General features: G+C 41.4%; 1 protein-coding gene across 11 annotated transcripts in view; it reads right to left on the minus strand.

Moving 5' to 3' along the window:
* Positions 1-15992, minus strand: part of ITPR1 (inositol 1,4,5-trisphosphate receptor type 1) — a 320128-nt gene that overhangs the window by 162495 nt on the left and 141641 nt on the right. For all 11 annotated transcript variants that reach the window (XM_049693591.1, XM_033437203.2, XM_033437207.2 and 8 more), the window contains 7 exons: positions 15454-15608; positions 9081-9180; positions 7931-8091; positions 7269-7410; positions 4491-4649; positions 2204-2376; positions 272-391 (listed from right to left, as the gene is read on the minus strand). In XM_049693591.1, coding sequence (XP_049549548.1) covers positions 272-391; positions 2204-2376; positions 4491-4649; positions 7269-7410; positions 7931-8091; positions 9081-9180; positions 15454-15608 — 1010 coding nt within the window. The remainder of the gene's footprint in view (positions 1-271; positions 392-2203; positions 2377-4490; positions 4650-7268; positions 7411-7930; positions 8092-9080; positions 9181-15453; positions 15609-15992) is intronic.

Here is a 15992-nt window from a genome sequence, read left to right on the forward strand (position 1 = left end):
CCAAGGGTGTGTAAAACGTTCCCTGGTGAGCTCACATTACTGTCAAAGTATGTGACGTCACCATGCAGAGGAGCCCACAGCAAAAGCAAACTTGAAAATTCCTCTGATCGAGACCTTTGCAAGAGGACGATCAATAGCCAGCCAACCTGGCTTCAGAAATCAGGGAGCTGGGTTTCATCACCTATGAGCACAGACATCCACTGAGCCACACATTCTCCATCTAAATCCCGTCCTCATCTTTCTTTACCTTAAACCCGCACACCCCACTCACTTGGTCTCAATCAGAATGTCAGCGTTGGTTGGATTCAGCACAGCTTTACATATCAGTTCCTGGGTCACCGGAATGGATTTGTTCATGGACACGCAGAGATCAGAGAGGTAATCTAAGAATCTATCGAGAAAGAGAAACCAAATTAAACAGTTTCTGTACACAGAGCAGGGGCTGGGCTCTGGGAGCCTGGCTCTCCCTCAAGAGGACTGACCCAGCCTACCTTTAACACAAGTCAGAGACGCTTTGGGTTTTAGTGTCAGCATCCATGGAACCCCCAGAAACCCAGACACCAGAGGGAAGGAAGGATGGATGGATAGATGGATGGAAGGGAGAGAGGGAGGGAGGGAGGGAGGGAGGGAGGGAGGGAGGGAGGGAGGGAGGAGGGAGGGAGGGAGGGAGGGAGGGAGGGAGGGAGGGAGGAGGGAGGGAGGAATGGAGAGAGGAAGGGAGGGAGAGCAAAGAAAGAAAAGCAAAAGAGGAAGGATGGCAGTGACTGTTGTGAGGAAGAGCTGACAAGGTAAAGATGAACAGAAGGAACCACCAAGTAAGAAGTTCACATAAGGAAGACATGGTTAGGATGCAGGTACCCAGAGTGGTGAGGGGCAAGGCTCTGATGCTTGAGGCCCAAATCAGAACCCTGGTTCTGGTTCTTATCCACTACGTTCTGATAGGTACTGTTATTTGGGGGGAATTACTTAACCTCACTGTGGTTCAGTTTTCTCATCGACAAAAAAGGCTGATACAGAACCTCAGAGAGTTCTTCTGAGGATTAAATGAGCTAATTCATGCAAAGTGCTTACTTAGTTCACTCACTGGCACATGAGAATGGTCCATAAAATGTTATTTTATGGGTGGGGGCAGTCATTTTTATAAGAACACTTTCAGCTCTCCAGTGTCACCGTTCATGATATACACATTGTAAACTATTTCCCACTTCACCTGAAATGGTGTGGATCTTAATTAATTAGAAGGAGAAAAAAAGAGGGAAGAGAGCGTAGGGGGAGGGGGAGATCTGTATGAATGCAACAGAATTGATAGAATTCACTAATGTAAACAAAAACACTCAAGTAACAACTATGTGTGCAAAAAACTAACTGATGATATTTGGGGGAGTTCTAACTGATCACCATGGGGTGCTATGAAGTGAATGAGTGGCCGACAGCTGTCATTTACTGTGCACCTACTAAGTGCCAGCCACTTCACATGTATTTATTCTCATTTAATTTTCGCAATGACCCACCTAGCAGATGAGAACGTTAATGCTCAAGGTAACCCAGCTGGTAAATGCTGCAGTAGGAGTCTACCCTGGTCTCATTCCCATACCAAGCTCTTTCCGCCGCTACTCATCAAAGAGCCTGTCAAAACCTGCCCAATCAAAACCTGTAGCTAGTGGGAAGCAGCCGCATAGCACAGGGAGATCAGCTCAGTGCTTTGTGACCACCTAGAGGGGTGGGATAGGGAGGGTGGGAGGGAGGGAGACGCAAGAGGGAGGGGATATGGGGATATATGTATATGTATAACTGATTCACTTTGTTACAAAGCAGAAACTAACACACCATTGTAAAGCAATTACACTCCAATAAAGATGTTAAAAAATATATATACCGGGCTTCCCTGGTGGTGCAGTGGTTGAGAGTCCGCCTGCCGATGCAGGGGACACGGGTTCGTGCCCCGGTCCGAGAAGATCCCACATGCCGCGGAGCGGCTGGGCCCGTGAGCCATGGCCACTGAGCTTGCGCTCCGCAACGGGAGAGTCCACAACAGTGAGAGGCTCACGTACCGCAAAAAAAAAAAAAATACTAATGGTAAAAAAAAACCTGTCCCTAACAGCCCCAAACAAAGGGAATCCAGGAAAAAGCACCATGACACGCTCAGTGCCTGCATCGGAAATGCAAACACACCTTCCGCCTATCAACCCCACCCCCACCTCACCTGGGCTCCCTGTTCTTTCGCACCAGACTGACGAAGGTGTCGATCTCTGCCGCGGTGATGTGTTTTTCCAGGAGTTTCCGATTATTGTGGAGCAGGGCAGTGATGGTGTCTTCAGCCAGCACATCATAGCCAATCTGCTTCTGCATGAAGCCAAACTGCTTGGCTATGTACTCCTTCGAAGGAAGGAAGGAAAGCGAGGTGAGGGGGGAGGACTGGAGACAATGGGATGAGGCTGGAAGTAAGGGAGGGGGCAGCAGCCCCTGAGGAGCATCACCGCCCATGAGGGAAATCACAGGGGAGCATCTTTCCACAACTTTCTAATCCAGGGCGACAGCTGCAAACTCCCTCGCATCCTTTATTTTACTAAACCTGCCACACAGATGTAATTAAGTAAAATATCCTGTATTTACAGATAGGCATTTTTATTAAGTCCACTGTATAAATTTTAATGTAGTGACTTATTTTTCGAAAGGTCAAAAGTTGTTTTTCAGCTCGGATTTTATTACTAATTGAAGAGGATTTAACTGTGCCTCACTGCTCTCTGTTGCTGCATAAACACAGTCAAGCCTACCTGGATATTTAGAACGATGCTACCCCATGGCGTTTTCCTTATCTGGGGTGAAAATACATCTTTAAAGTCAGTGGGTAGCAGAAACAAGTTAGGAATATGTAAGCCAGTCAATTATAATCGTAGAACATATGAAAACACCCCTGGCTTCTTTTTGGGATCAGACATGACATTCCATAGAAATATTTAAGAACTCCAGGAAGCCTCTTATGAATATTTGTTTGTTGCTATTCAAAGACATTTTTCCTGCCCAAAACAGACTATTTGCTTGCTCAAAGTTCAAACGGCCCTTGAAACTTGGTATAATTTGTTTTCATTAATTCCAAAATTCTAAAAGGGACTCAGGATGAACACAGCGGACATGGGCCACCTTTCAGCCCTCACTCCATAAGGATGCATGTTCGGGAATGCATCAGCCCCCAGGGATATACTACTGCCAGCTGGCACAGGGTCCATGAGCAACCAAGCAAGGACGTCCAGAGTTGCAGCAAGAGGGACTGGTTTAGTCCCGTCACGTACAAGCAAAATGTTCTGGCACACACTACAGACTCTAACGTATCCTCATTGGAAGAGAATAAAATCACTTTGGCCCTAGTATGGTATGAGGATGGTATTCATGCACCGCAGGTAGATTTATAGCGACCATAAAACTAACAAACATAGCATCACGGGCCTGTGATGTTTTATATTTAAACAGTAGCAAAGGCAAAGCGAAAGGTTTAGAAATACTAGCTAACAAAGTTACACCTAACATTTTAGAGCGCTGCTTAGGATCAACTCTATGTTTATGATGACACACAAAAAACTTTAACTACAGAGAACAGTTTAAATGTAAAGGCCAGATGTAGGGACATTCAAAGTTTAAAAACAAAACCTTTTGTAACACAAGGCAGGGATTGGAGTTCCAGTTACGATAAGCATCACTCTGTGCACCTACAGTAGTTTATGGAGCGCAGGGTTTCTCAACCTCAGCACTACCTACTGACCTCTTGGGCCGCAAAATTCTTTGTTGCAGGGGGCTGTGCTGTGCATGGCTGGATGTTAATGGCATCCGTGGCCTCTGTCCCCTAGATGCCAGTAGCATCCCCAACTCACGACACTCAATAGGGTCTCCAGACATTTCCATATGTCCCCTGGGGGAAAAATTACTCCCAGTTAAGAACCACTGATACAGTGTTTCCTCAGAATCTCCAATTGTTAGGAACCCTCACAGAGGTTAAAACACCTAATTCACGGAGAGAATATATTGGTTGTGTGTGTTTACTGTCATCACATGGTTGATGACTTAGAATGTCATAAAACATGAGCCAGAACCAAAACAAAGAGAAAGTTACCAGCAGAGATGGAGGAGATGGATGGGACAGGAAGAGAAGATTGCACTCCATCTTCAATATAAGCACATGGAATCAGTGTGCCCTTAAGTCTTACGGGAACGTGCCATGAGAAGTACTGTATATGTAATACCAATGTCAAGAAAAAGAAATCTCACTCCTAGGTGGCTGTAGAAGGGGAATTTTCAGGTATCCTTCTCAAGTCTGTAATATATCTTCCCAGGCTTGCAAAACAAATCCGTGTTTCCTTTCTGAGAGCAAACTTAACAATGAACTACTACCTGGCCATTAAATAAACATACATGTGACACCTAAAACTCATTGAGGGAAGTACATGAACTTCAGGGAGGAAGCTGCCCCTCACTTCCCGTTGGTCCTTAATCCCAACCTGGTTCTTCCTGTAGTCCTGCTGGGAGTGTCTCAGGACCCTGTAGCAGAGGCGGCAGATGTGTCTGAAGGGTGCATGCCGCTGGTCCCCCAGCTCCTCCAGACGTAGCATCGGGCCGTCACCACAGTCTGTGAATGGGGCCTGTAACAACTTGAAGATCTGTTTGCAGAAAGAAAAGAATAAGAACTGCCATGACCTACTGTTTTAAGGGCCAACCTTCCCTTTGGAAGTAAGATAACCTCAAGGGTGGCTAAAATATACAGGAAAATCTCTCCATGCAAACAGTCATGAACCTGAAAACTGCATTCATTCCATCAACTGGGACTGGCTCCTCCCTGAATTCCGTCCTCCTGGACCTAAGTGGTCCTCAAATACTTGAAAATGCAGTGTTTCAAGCAGTGCCTGAGAGCACAGACTCTGGAATCAGCAGATTCTAGGTTGAAATTACACATCTTTATTACTTTCCTACAGGTACAGATCATGGTCAAGGTAACCTTCAGTTTTCTCAGCAGTAATATGGAGAGAGTAATACCTATCTCACAAGGGTGTTGTAAGGATTAAAGGAGATAGTAAGTGTCAGGTCATAAGTGCAGTGCTCACACAAGTGCTCAACGAAGGCTCCTCCACAGTTTCAGACCCTCTAGGAATCACTGTTGTGGAAAAGAGCATGGGCAGTTAGCCAGAGGTCTTAGTTGGCAGTTATCACATCAAACGGCAGGGCATAATCTATTCCGGGACTTTAAACCCTTGTTGAAACAGGATGGAGAGTTAATAAATATCGTCTATCACAGTCCAAAAGGAGAAAGGATTCTCAAATCCAAGTTCCTAGGGAGAACTATGGGACTTGTAACTAACACGTTTTTCTTTTGGCTCCAGTGGCCCAGCCTCCAACAGCTTTAGAGAACCGTATGGCATACATTTCCATGTACTTCATCTACCCCGGACTTGTCACTTTACTCCCTCTAATTTATTTCTACCCCAGTTTATTCTAATTTATTTCTACCCCAGTTTATTTAACTTTATACCAAATTACATCATCTCTGTATTTTCTGTGAGTTCATTTTATTTTCTACTCATTCTTCATTTACAGGAAGATTTTCTGGTGACTTATGATGGTCCCCAGAAGAGCCTCTACAGGCCTTCTGAGTTTATCATATACTCCAAATCTCCCAGGTACATGAAATAACCTTAAGGATACACTGCACTTGGTATTATTTGTGAGGAAAATAAAGTCATCAACTGAATTCTTGTTGGGGTTCCTAACAGGTAAATTCTCACACGGCTGATATTCAACAAGTGTTAACCATCAACTGAACGATCAAACCATGAAAAGATGCAGGAAACTTGAATGCATTTTACTAAGTGAAAGAAGTAAAATCTGAAAAAGGTACATACAGTATGATTCTAACTATAGGACATTCTGGAAAAGGCAAAACTATGAAGACAATAAAAAGATCAATGGGCCACCATCAAAAGATCTACAAACAATAAATGCTGCAGACGGTGTGGAGAAAAGGGAACCCTCTTGCACTGTTGGTGGGAATGTAAACTGATACAGCCACTATGGAGAACAGTATGGAGGTTCCTTAAAAAACTACAAATAGAACTACCATATGACCCAGCAATCCCACTACTGGGCATATACCCTGAGAAAACCATAATTCAAAAAGAGTCATGTACCACAGTGTTCACTGTAGCTCTATTTACAACAGCCAGGACATGGAAGCAACCTAAGTGTCCATCAAGAGATGAATGGATAAAGAAGATGGGGCACATATATACAATGGAATATTACTCAGCCATAAAAAGAAACGAAATTGAGTTATTTGTAGTGAGGTGGATGGACCTAGAGTCTCATACAGAGTGAAGTTAAGTCAAAAAGAGAAAAACAAATACCGTATGCTAACACATATATATGGAATCTAAAAAAAAAAATGGTTCTGAAGAACCTAGGGGCAGGACAGGAATAAAGATGCAGATGTCGAGAAAGGAATTGAGGACACGAGGAGGGGGGAGGGTAAGCTGGGACAAAGTGAGAGAGCGGCATGGACATATATACACTACCAAATGTAAAAATAGATAGCTAGTGGGAAGCAGCCGCATAGCACAGGGAGATCAGCTCGGTGCTTTGTGTCCACCTAGAGGGGTGGGATAGGAAGGGTGGGAGGGAGATGCAGGAGGGAGGAGATATGGGGATATATGTATATGTATAGCTGATTCACTTTGTCATACAGCAGAAACTAACACACCATTGTAAAGCAATTATACTCCAATAAAGATGTTAAAAAAAAAAAGATCAGTGGTTGCTTGCAAAGGGTTGGGGGACAGGGAGGGACAAATAGGCAGAGCACAGAGGATTTTTAGGGCAATGAAACTACTCTGTATGACGTGATAATAATGGATACATGTGATTATACATTTGTTCAAACCCATAGCATGTACACCACCAAGAGTGAACCCTAATGTAAACTACAGACTTTGGACAATTATGATGTGTCAGTGTAGGTTCATCAGCTATAACAAACGTACTTCTCTGGTGGGGATGCTAATAACAGGGAAGGCTGTGGATGTGTGGAGGTATGAGGTACTTGGGGAATCTCTGTACTTTGCACTCACTTTTGCTGTGAACTTAAAACTTCTCTAAAAAATTAAGTCTATTTTTTTTTTTTAAGTCAATGGATCAAGCCTGCGAGGTGGAAATCATTCACATTCCTCTGTAAGAGCAGTGATACCACTGATTTCTTATAAAGTCAACCCAATATGTCACCACTCACTGACCTGCTTGAGAATATTCTGTTCTCTCATCAGCTTCTGCCGTTCTCTGTTGGGCTTAGAGAAGACCACTTCAAGAACATCTTGACCGGAATTAGTTCCACCAGTGACAAAGTAAACCAAGTCTTCCAGCAGCTTGGTTACAGATCTTAGGAGGAAAAAAGCTATTAGATCTGGGAAGTGTTCGATGTGCGACAGGCTGAAAGCTTCACCTTGGAAGCCTTCAGGCCAAAGGAACCAGTTAAGCAGAAGCAAACCCATTCTCCCAGTTTCCTTGAACTTGTCAGTTGAGGCCAATTACCAATAAGAGCGAAATAGAGACAATATCTAGTTGTCCACAAAAACATTATCACCTTCACAAAACATTAGACATTACATTTTATCTCAGAGTAACCTCAACCCCTGACACTCAGTAAGATAGTTCCAGAGACCAAGTTGGAGACAGGGCAACAGAGAAAGAAGGAGATATTTACAAGTTTAGAGACTTTCAGAACAGTGAAGGCAAAAGTAACTATTTCTTGAAAACCACAAGTTGAAGCCACCCACAAATGCTAAGGCCTGCTGCTCTCACACAGAGCTCTTCCAAGCACCCTCTCTCTCCACAAGGGATTTCAAAAACCCACAGGGGGTGAAGATGAGAACGTCTGGTTCTGGCAAGGAGCCTTCACCTTCTTTCATTCTGGGTGATGGTGCCCTTCTCCAGCTTCCCAGCTATGGAGCCCAGCACCTTGCTGGCATCGTTGGCAAAGTCCAGGTCCCGAACCTCAGCAGGAGAGACTGGAACTATGGCAAATGCTTCTTTGTCCTCCTTCACGGGAGAGGTTCCAATCTGAAAAGCAAGATGGTCTTTGTGGAACAGCCTCTTAGACTGAGAGGGTAAGACGTTAATCAAACACTGTATTTATGGGACATGGGGCAATCCAAAAAGCCTAGAGCTCTCTTGTGGTTCAAATAAATGGACATAGAAAAACACCTGGAAAGATGTACCCCAAATCATCAACAGCTGTTACCTCTAGAGGTTGGTACTGTGGAGAAAAGTAAGGCAGGAAATGGGGCAGTACTATGATTTTATAGCTTCATTTGTTACAGGAAGCATCTGAGACTTTTGTAATTTAAAAACACACTTATAAATACATACGGAAAAAATCAAATGTACAAAATGGTAATTCTTGTTTCTGAGAGTATTATAAGGGTAGACACTGCACCGATCTTTTAGCTCTTCTATATACCTGAAAATGTTCATTAAAGTAGAGGAAAAAATTCCAATAATCTTCCCCATCACCAAAAACTATTATGTGAGAGTATAATTCCATTTTTTAAAAAGAAAAACCCTATGTCTGTGTATTTATGCTCTATGATCCTGAACAAGGTGAGAAAGGAGAGGTGGGCTTCAGGGAGAGAAATTAAAGAGGTTGGAAGGGCTTTCAAGAAATAAAAGTACACATTTAAATACAAAGAGAAATAAAGGAATAATAAAGATTGGGGGAAATCAACTAGGTATGCGATGTATGTCAAGGCACAAGCAAACATTCCCCCAGCCAAAATCAGCTTTCAGACAGATATGAAATCCAGACAATTGCTCAACCTTTAGGGCAGAAGCTAGGGAATAAAATAAAAGGTTCTAGTTATTTCAAAAGCCCTGGGCTTGCTTCAGCCAGGTCCCTTGGAAAGAATTCTTTCATCACATTCAAGTTTGTCCACCACCACGCTCCTGCCGAAGCAACAACTTCAGACCTCCATACGCCTCCATCTGCCCTCAAAGGAGCCCTTTTATCGGGAGCATGAGACCGAGGGAGGCAGCCAAGTTAGGGGACTTACTTTTAGCATCACAGGTTTTTCTTCTTCCTTGTCAATGGGGATATTTGTGCTGTGAACCCAGGTATTAGTACACAGGTGTCTGAGCCGGACATAGGAGTTTCTAAAGGAAAAGAAAAAAAAAGGAAAAAGGATTTTAGGGACAGGGTTATTTAGGCTCTCTAGAGCCACTGGCCTAGAATACATCCTATAAGAATCGAAAAAGGATACCAAAATGGTTTTCCGCTACACACAGTGGACAGCATAAACTTAAGAGCAAACGGTTCTGGTCCAAGATACACTTTGACAGATCTACAGTGGCAAACCATTCAGAAACCACTCTAAGGTGATTGTCTCGTGCTGTATTTCTAAATGCAGCCACACCTCATTCTATCATGTTTGGCTCTACTGCCCTTAACACTGTTTTTTTAACAAATCAAAGGTTTGTTCATCATGCAAGTCTACAGATTCCATTTTGGCAATAAAGTATTTTTAAATGAAACATGTACATTGTTTTTTAAGACATAATGCCATTGCACACTTAACAGATAACAGTGTACTGTAAACGTGACTTTCATATGCACTGTGAAACCCCCAGATTTGTGTGACTTGCTTTATTGTGATATTCGCTTTATTGCGATAGTCTGGAACTGAACCCACAGTATTTCTGAGGTATGCGTGTATAAAATTATACACTGTGAATGACTATCTCCGAACAAACCGAACATGAGACAGAGTAACAAAAAGTATTTACTGAGGACCTACTAGTGCTGATCATGAGAGATAAAGCAGTAATTGAAATTTTCATATGGATCAATATAGCAAAAAATAAAACCATAAAATGCCTGGAAGAAAATGTGAGTAAAAATTTAATAATCTTGTGAGAGGGAAAGCCTTTTGAAGCACATAACAAAATACAAGATTTCCAAATTTCAGAAGCAAAAGATGGATACATCTTATTACATAGTTTAAATTTTACATTTCCATACAGCAAAAGTAGAAAAAAGTTTAAAAACCATCATGAACAAAACTGAAAGAAAAATGACAACCTGGGAAAATAAAAGATTAATATATAGTATAAAAGGGTATTAATCCACATATATAGAGAGATCTTAAAAATCCGTAAGACAAACATCATGAATATTGGAAATGAAGATGGAACACGTACGCAAACCAGTAATTTAATAAAGAAACAGAAATGACCAATAAACATCCAAGTACATATTCAACTTCCTCAACTTATACAAATTAAAACAATATATCATTTTATTGTATCATATCCCAAAGATCCTGGAAACTGATACAACCCAGCACGTAGAGCTTAGAGAGCTTACAGAGCTTAGAGAAATGAGTTCTACACACTCATGGTAAGAGTGTCAACAGGTTAAACTCTGGAAGAGAGTCTGACACTTCGTATAACATGTAAAATGTATCTACCTTCTCATCTAGCAATCTCATTTTTATATTTCTCAAGAGATGACAGCACAGGTGCAAAATGAGGCAGAAAGATGTTCAACAAAGCATTATTTATAATAGTTAAAATCTTGCAAACAACCCAATGTCTCAGTAATGGGCTAGTTAATTATAGTATGTAAGACAGAAGAGTACAGAGTTCTTCAAAATGATTAAATCGATATTTATTCACTTGGAAGTATGTACAGGACATATTGTTCAGTGGAAAAAATGTTAAAAATAGCTTATGATTCATTTATGATAAATTATACACAGGTTATCTGTGTGCCCAGAGACGTGTCTGAAACTACAGAAAACCAAAATGTTTGTCGTAGTTACCTCCGAATGGTTAGATTTTATGTAATTTTTTACTTGTCTCTTTGTTCTCCGTGAGATTTTAAAATATTTTTGTTGTTGTTTCTTTTTATGATGAGCATGAATCATTTTACAATGTTTTTCAAATTTGCTTTTCTTTTAAAGAAGTAGTGACATAATACTTGCTCTTAAGGAATCTCGCATCGCATTAGTGAGATGAAATGAACGCACGCCAAGCAAAAGTAACAGGAGACATACATTAGAAAGGCTTTAAGATGGGAGACAGTCAAGGTAAGTACTTTTAGAGGAGGAGATTAAGGAGGCTTCAGGGAGGCATGGAATATTTTTGTTACAGAAGACTTGAGCTGGAACTTTAAACACTGGTGGGACCAGAGCAGAAAGGACAGCATGGAAGTCATTTGCATTAAGAGGAATTCAAAACAACAGCATCCCAAGTTCATGGGAAAGGGGCACGGGGGAGGGCACATTAAACCAGGCACGTCTCTTCAGTAGATCCTCTAACTTCCTTCATTTTAATTGTCTTGAAAATTACACGTGGTATTTACTCTGAATAGCACGAACATAAATTAAACAACATGAACAAGACATTTGACAGAGATTTGCATTTTTTCTTCTGAGGAACTTGGATTCATTTTCTTCTTTTCAAAGTATAACTGAAAGCTTGGAGCTTAACTTTTACTTGGCTGATTGACTACATTCTACAGAGTTCTATGTCAAAGTTCATTTAAAATACCAAGGGCATTCTGTCTATTCATCTGAAGTCTCATTCCCAACCCTTAGCTCAAGAGTCATGATATCAGGACAACTGCAAAAGAGCCACAAAGCTGGATGCTCTCCCAATGTTCATTTATTGCATCTAATTTGCATAAATTGCAATTTTACTATCTTGCTTATTATATCCAGGACTTGTCACTATCCCTTTCAGTTTGTCTTGAAAGCATTCTTTCAACCAACGACTATTACAAAAAAGTTCTTTGCTGGTAACATTTCAGGTACTTTCATGTATCTACCGCCAGACCTTCTGATCTTCAAAGAAGCAAAATTTAGCACAACTCTAAGATGGAGGGAAATGTGTGTACTCCTCCTAAAATTTTTATGACTCCACTGAATCAATGAATAAGAGGCCCTTTTCACTTCTGGCTCTGAGGTTGGTGGCCAAGGGCAAGAACAGATAAAAATTTAGAGAGCTAAGACCAAGTCCAAGATCATAACTAATAATAAACACATTGGTAAACCACGCCAGACACTTTCTCCAGGGTGAATACAAGGCTTCCCTTGCTTATGAGTTTACAATCAGTCTGTCTATGGACAACTGCCCACAAAGAATGTTTTCCAACAGAGAAACAGTAATGAATCAAGGGGATACAGAAGCAGGGCTCTACAGCCAACCAAAGCTGTTTGGCAAGCTGACCTAGGAATTCAAACTTCCCCTCCCCACGGGATCATGGGGATTTCCAACCCACTGGGGAATATGGCCAACTGGCACCTCATTCCTCTTCACCAAGGGAATGCCATGAAATATCTTCTGACAGATATTTTACATCACATGGTTCTGTTCTTTGCTAACCCTTACAAACAAAAAACTTAGCAAATAAAACTAACGCCATTCCCTTGTCTTCTGGGAGCCTAAAAACAAAATCCATTAAAGAGCTTCCAGAATAGAGGACACAACACAGGGAAAAGTACTTAAACCAAAACTCAATTGGATTCTATAGTCCCTATGCCTATCTAGGTAGTCAGTGAGAAAGGACGCTTTACAAAAGCAATCTACCCTACTTCAAACCATATGTTTAAAAATGACCTCAAAATCGATCAAAGATCTAAGTGAAAAGAGCACAAACTACTAAAACTCTCAGAAGAAAACATTAGCATCAATCTTTGTGACCTTGGATTAGGCAACCGTTTCTTATAAAGCAAAAGCATAAGCGGCCAAAAGCAAAAATAGATAAACTGGACTTCAACAAAGTTAAAAACTTGGTGGTTCACAAGACACCACCAAGAAAGTGCAGAAATCCACAGAAAAACTTGGTGGTTCACAAGACACCACCAAGAAAGTGCAGAAATCCACAGAATGGGAGAAAATACTTGCAAATCATAACTGATAAGGAGTTCGTAATAAAGAACATTTAATACTCAATAATAAGACACATAACCCTTTTTTTAAGTGGCCAAAAAATAACGGGCAAAGGATCTGAAAAGATGTGTCTCCACAACTGATATACAAATGACCAATAAACACATAAGATCATCATCGTTAGCCACCAGAGAGATTCAAGTCAAAACTACAATGAGATACCACTGCACAGTTACTAGGATGGCTCAAATGTAAAAAAGATAAACAAGCATTGGAGAGAAATCAGAACTCTCATATACAGCTGGTGGGAATATAAAACTATAAATGTAAAACTGGCAGTTCCTCAAATGTTAGACATACAGTTATACCACATAACCCACTAATTCCACTCCTAGGTATAGACCCATGAGAAATGAAAATATATATCCACACAAAAATGTGTACACAAATGTTCACAGAAAAGCCAGAAAAAGGCAAATAACCCAAATGGCCATCAACTAATAAGTGAATAAATAAAATGGGACATAACCATACAGTGGAATCTTATTCAGGAATAAAATGAAATAAAGAATACATGCTACAAAACGGGTGAATCTTACAAACAATGCTAAGTGAAAGAAGCCAGTCACAAAAAGCCATTCCATTTACACGAAATGTCCGGAACAGTCAGATCAATAGAGACAAAATGCAGATTAGCCTAAGGCTGAGGGTGGAGCCTGGGGAAATGAGAGCGACTGCCAATGGGTACGGTGCTCCTTCTTGGGGTGATGAAATTGTTCTAAAATCGATTGTGCTGATGGTTGCCCAACTCTGCTAATCTACTAAAAACCAATGAATTGAGCACTTCCAGTAGGTGAATTGTACGATACATGAATTATATCTCAATATATCATTTTTTTTAAAAAAGCAATCTACATCAGGACAAACTTGGAGTACGCGAAGCTGTGCCCATACTTAGGATTTAATAGAAGAACATCTCCAGCTTTTCCCAGATTCTCAAGGGGTTAATGACCCAGCAGAGGGTAAGAAGCAGCGATCATTGTGCTGAATGGCAATGAACAGCCTCCTTGTAAGGTTCTCTTCTTGTGGACGCTGCCTTCTGTTTATCACTCTGAGAGGGATAGGACGAGTATCCAGCACAAGAGAAGGTTCTCCTCTAATTCTTTTTTTTTTAATTTCATGTTTTGGCATTTTTGTTAGCGTTAATCATTCCCTTCTCTGCCGTCTAATTTTATTAAGCACCTAAGTGTCTAGTGGATGCTAGACACTTGGATACGAACCTCTCCATAGCCATTACCTTCTTTACAATTCCTTTAATGTTTCCTATAATACAATATTTAAGAACATAGTCTTTTGTGTTACACAGACACTTCTGTGTTCTCCTCCGGTTGTAACAGCACCCAAGCTGCAGTTACCACTTTCACAGCCCAGCTCTGGCTGAGCAGGTAAACAGCAATGATATACAGGAACAATGAAACACAAAGGAATCCTCAGAGAGAGGGGCCCTGTGTAAAACCTCCCAGTGCCAGTGAGACTTCCACTACCCAAGGCTGTGTCCAAGAGTCAGAATTGCAAGAACAGCCCTATCTGGCTCTGCAACGGTGCTCGATGACTTGTGATAAGTTGTTTAAGTTGTTTAAATTCTCTGAGCCTCATTTCTTTACCTCTAGGAAAGGTCAAATGATAATACCTATCTCACAGGGGTTTTGGTGACGGTGAAATTATGTAACATGAGTATTTAGCATTATAGATGGCATGTAGTCAGCACTCAACAAGTGTTAGCCACTATTAATACTTTTGTTGATTTTTTGTTTTTTCAAGATTTTTTTTTTAATGTGGACCATTTTGGAAGTCTTTATTGAATTTGTTACAATATTGCTTCTGTTTTATGTTTTGGGTTTTTGGCTCTGAGGCATGTAGGATCTTAGCTCCCCAACCAGGGATGGATCCTGCACCCCCTGCACTGGAAGGTGAAGTCTTAACCACTGGACCGCCAGGGGAAGTCCCTGTTGATTTTAAGAGTGAGCTTTTGTTCCATTTACGGTCTAGTAAATGCAAATGCTTTTTTATGCAACAAAACTAAAAGTCAAATTTAATAAAATAACCAAAGAAGACTGGTCTGATTTCTCAATACCTTTAATAAAACTTACTATGCACTGAGTGAATTTCAAATGTTCCATTTTCTAGAATTTCTTTTCAATTGTTTATTCAATTGACCAGGAGATCTCTCAGATTTGGAAAGGAGGGAGAGAGTAAAGGAAACTAGAAATATTGAGCTACTTAAGCTTAACATTTGGTTTGCTCACCTAAACATAGCACGTCTTAGCTAACCACTGACTACTGAGAACTTACAACTGATAAGCCATGGAAAAAAGAAAAATCAGATGTCATTTCAATGGGCAACCAGAACAAATCCTTTACCAAATCCTGTACAAGAGCTTCAAGAACGACAATGATGTTTTGGATGCCAGGAACCCCAGCCAGGCCGCATATACCACCCTGACTCACTTGAGATAAGCTGTTTTGGACTCATACCTTGGGACAAGGCTATCGCCTCCACGGAGGGTGGTGGGATCTAGCTCAAAGATGGAGGAGATGTCATTGCCTTCGGGCACAGAGACCAGGGAGTACACCATCTTTTCTTGGGCGTTTCGCAACCTGCTCCGGGAGGCATCCTGATCAGAGTCCAGCTGAGGAGGAAAAGTCATCACGTCAAGGATTGCACATGCCACGGCCTTCCCTCACTACAATCACTGCACAGTCCACAGGAACAGGGAAGAAACAATAGTGAGCGTCAGTAGCTGGCAGGAGAAGCACCACTGTTTCAGAGCAGTCATCAAAGATGATAGTTGGCCACCCACACCAAGAATGTTTACACTCTACCTCCTGGTGTTGCAATAAAAATGCTTAAGCAACGTGGGGTTGCATTACTAGCTCTCCATGGGCAGAGTGCTACTGGCGGTACATCCCGGTGCAGCGGTCGGGAGAGAGGAAAAGCAGTGTGAGAAACTTCGCCTGTGGATTTTGTTATGGGCGGTTGTGTTAACCTACAGTGAAACTGTCTAGCAAGAATA

This window comes from Orcinus orca, chromosome 10 (genome assembly GCF_937001465.1).
Source record: "Orcinus orca chromosome 10, mOrcOrc1.1, whole genome shotgun sequence".
Lineage (NCBI taxonomy): Eukaryota > Metazoa > Chordata > Mammalia > Artiodactyla > Delphinidae > Orcinus > Orcinus orca.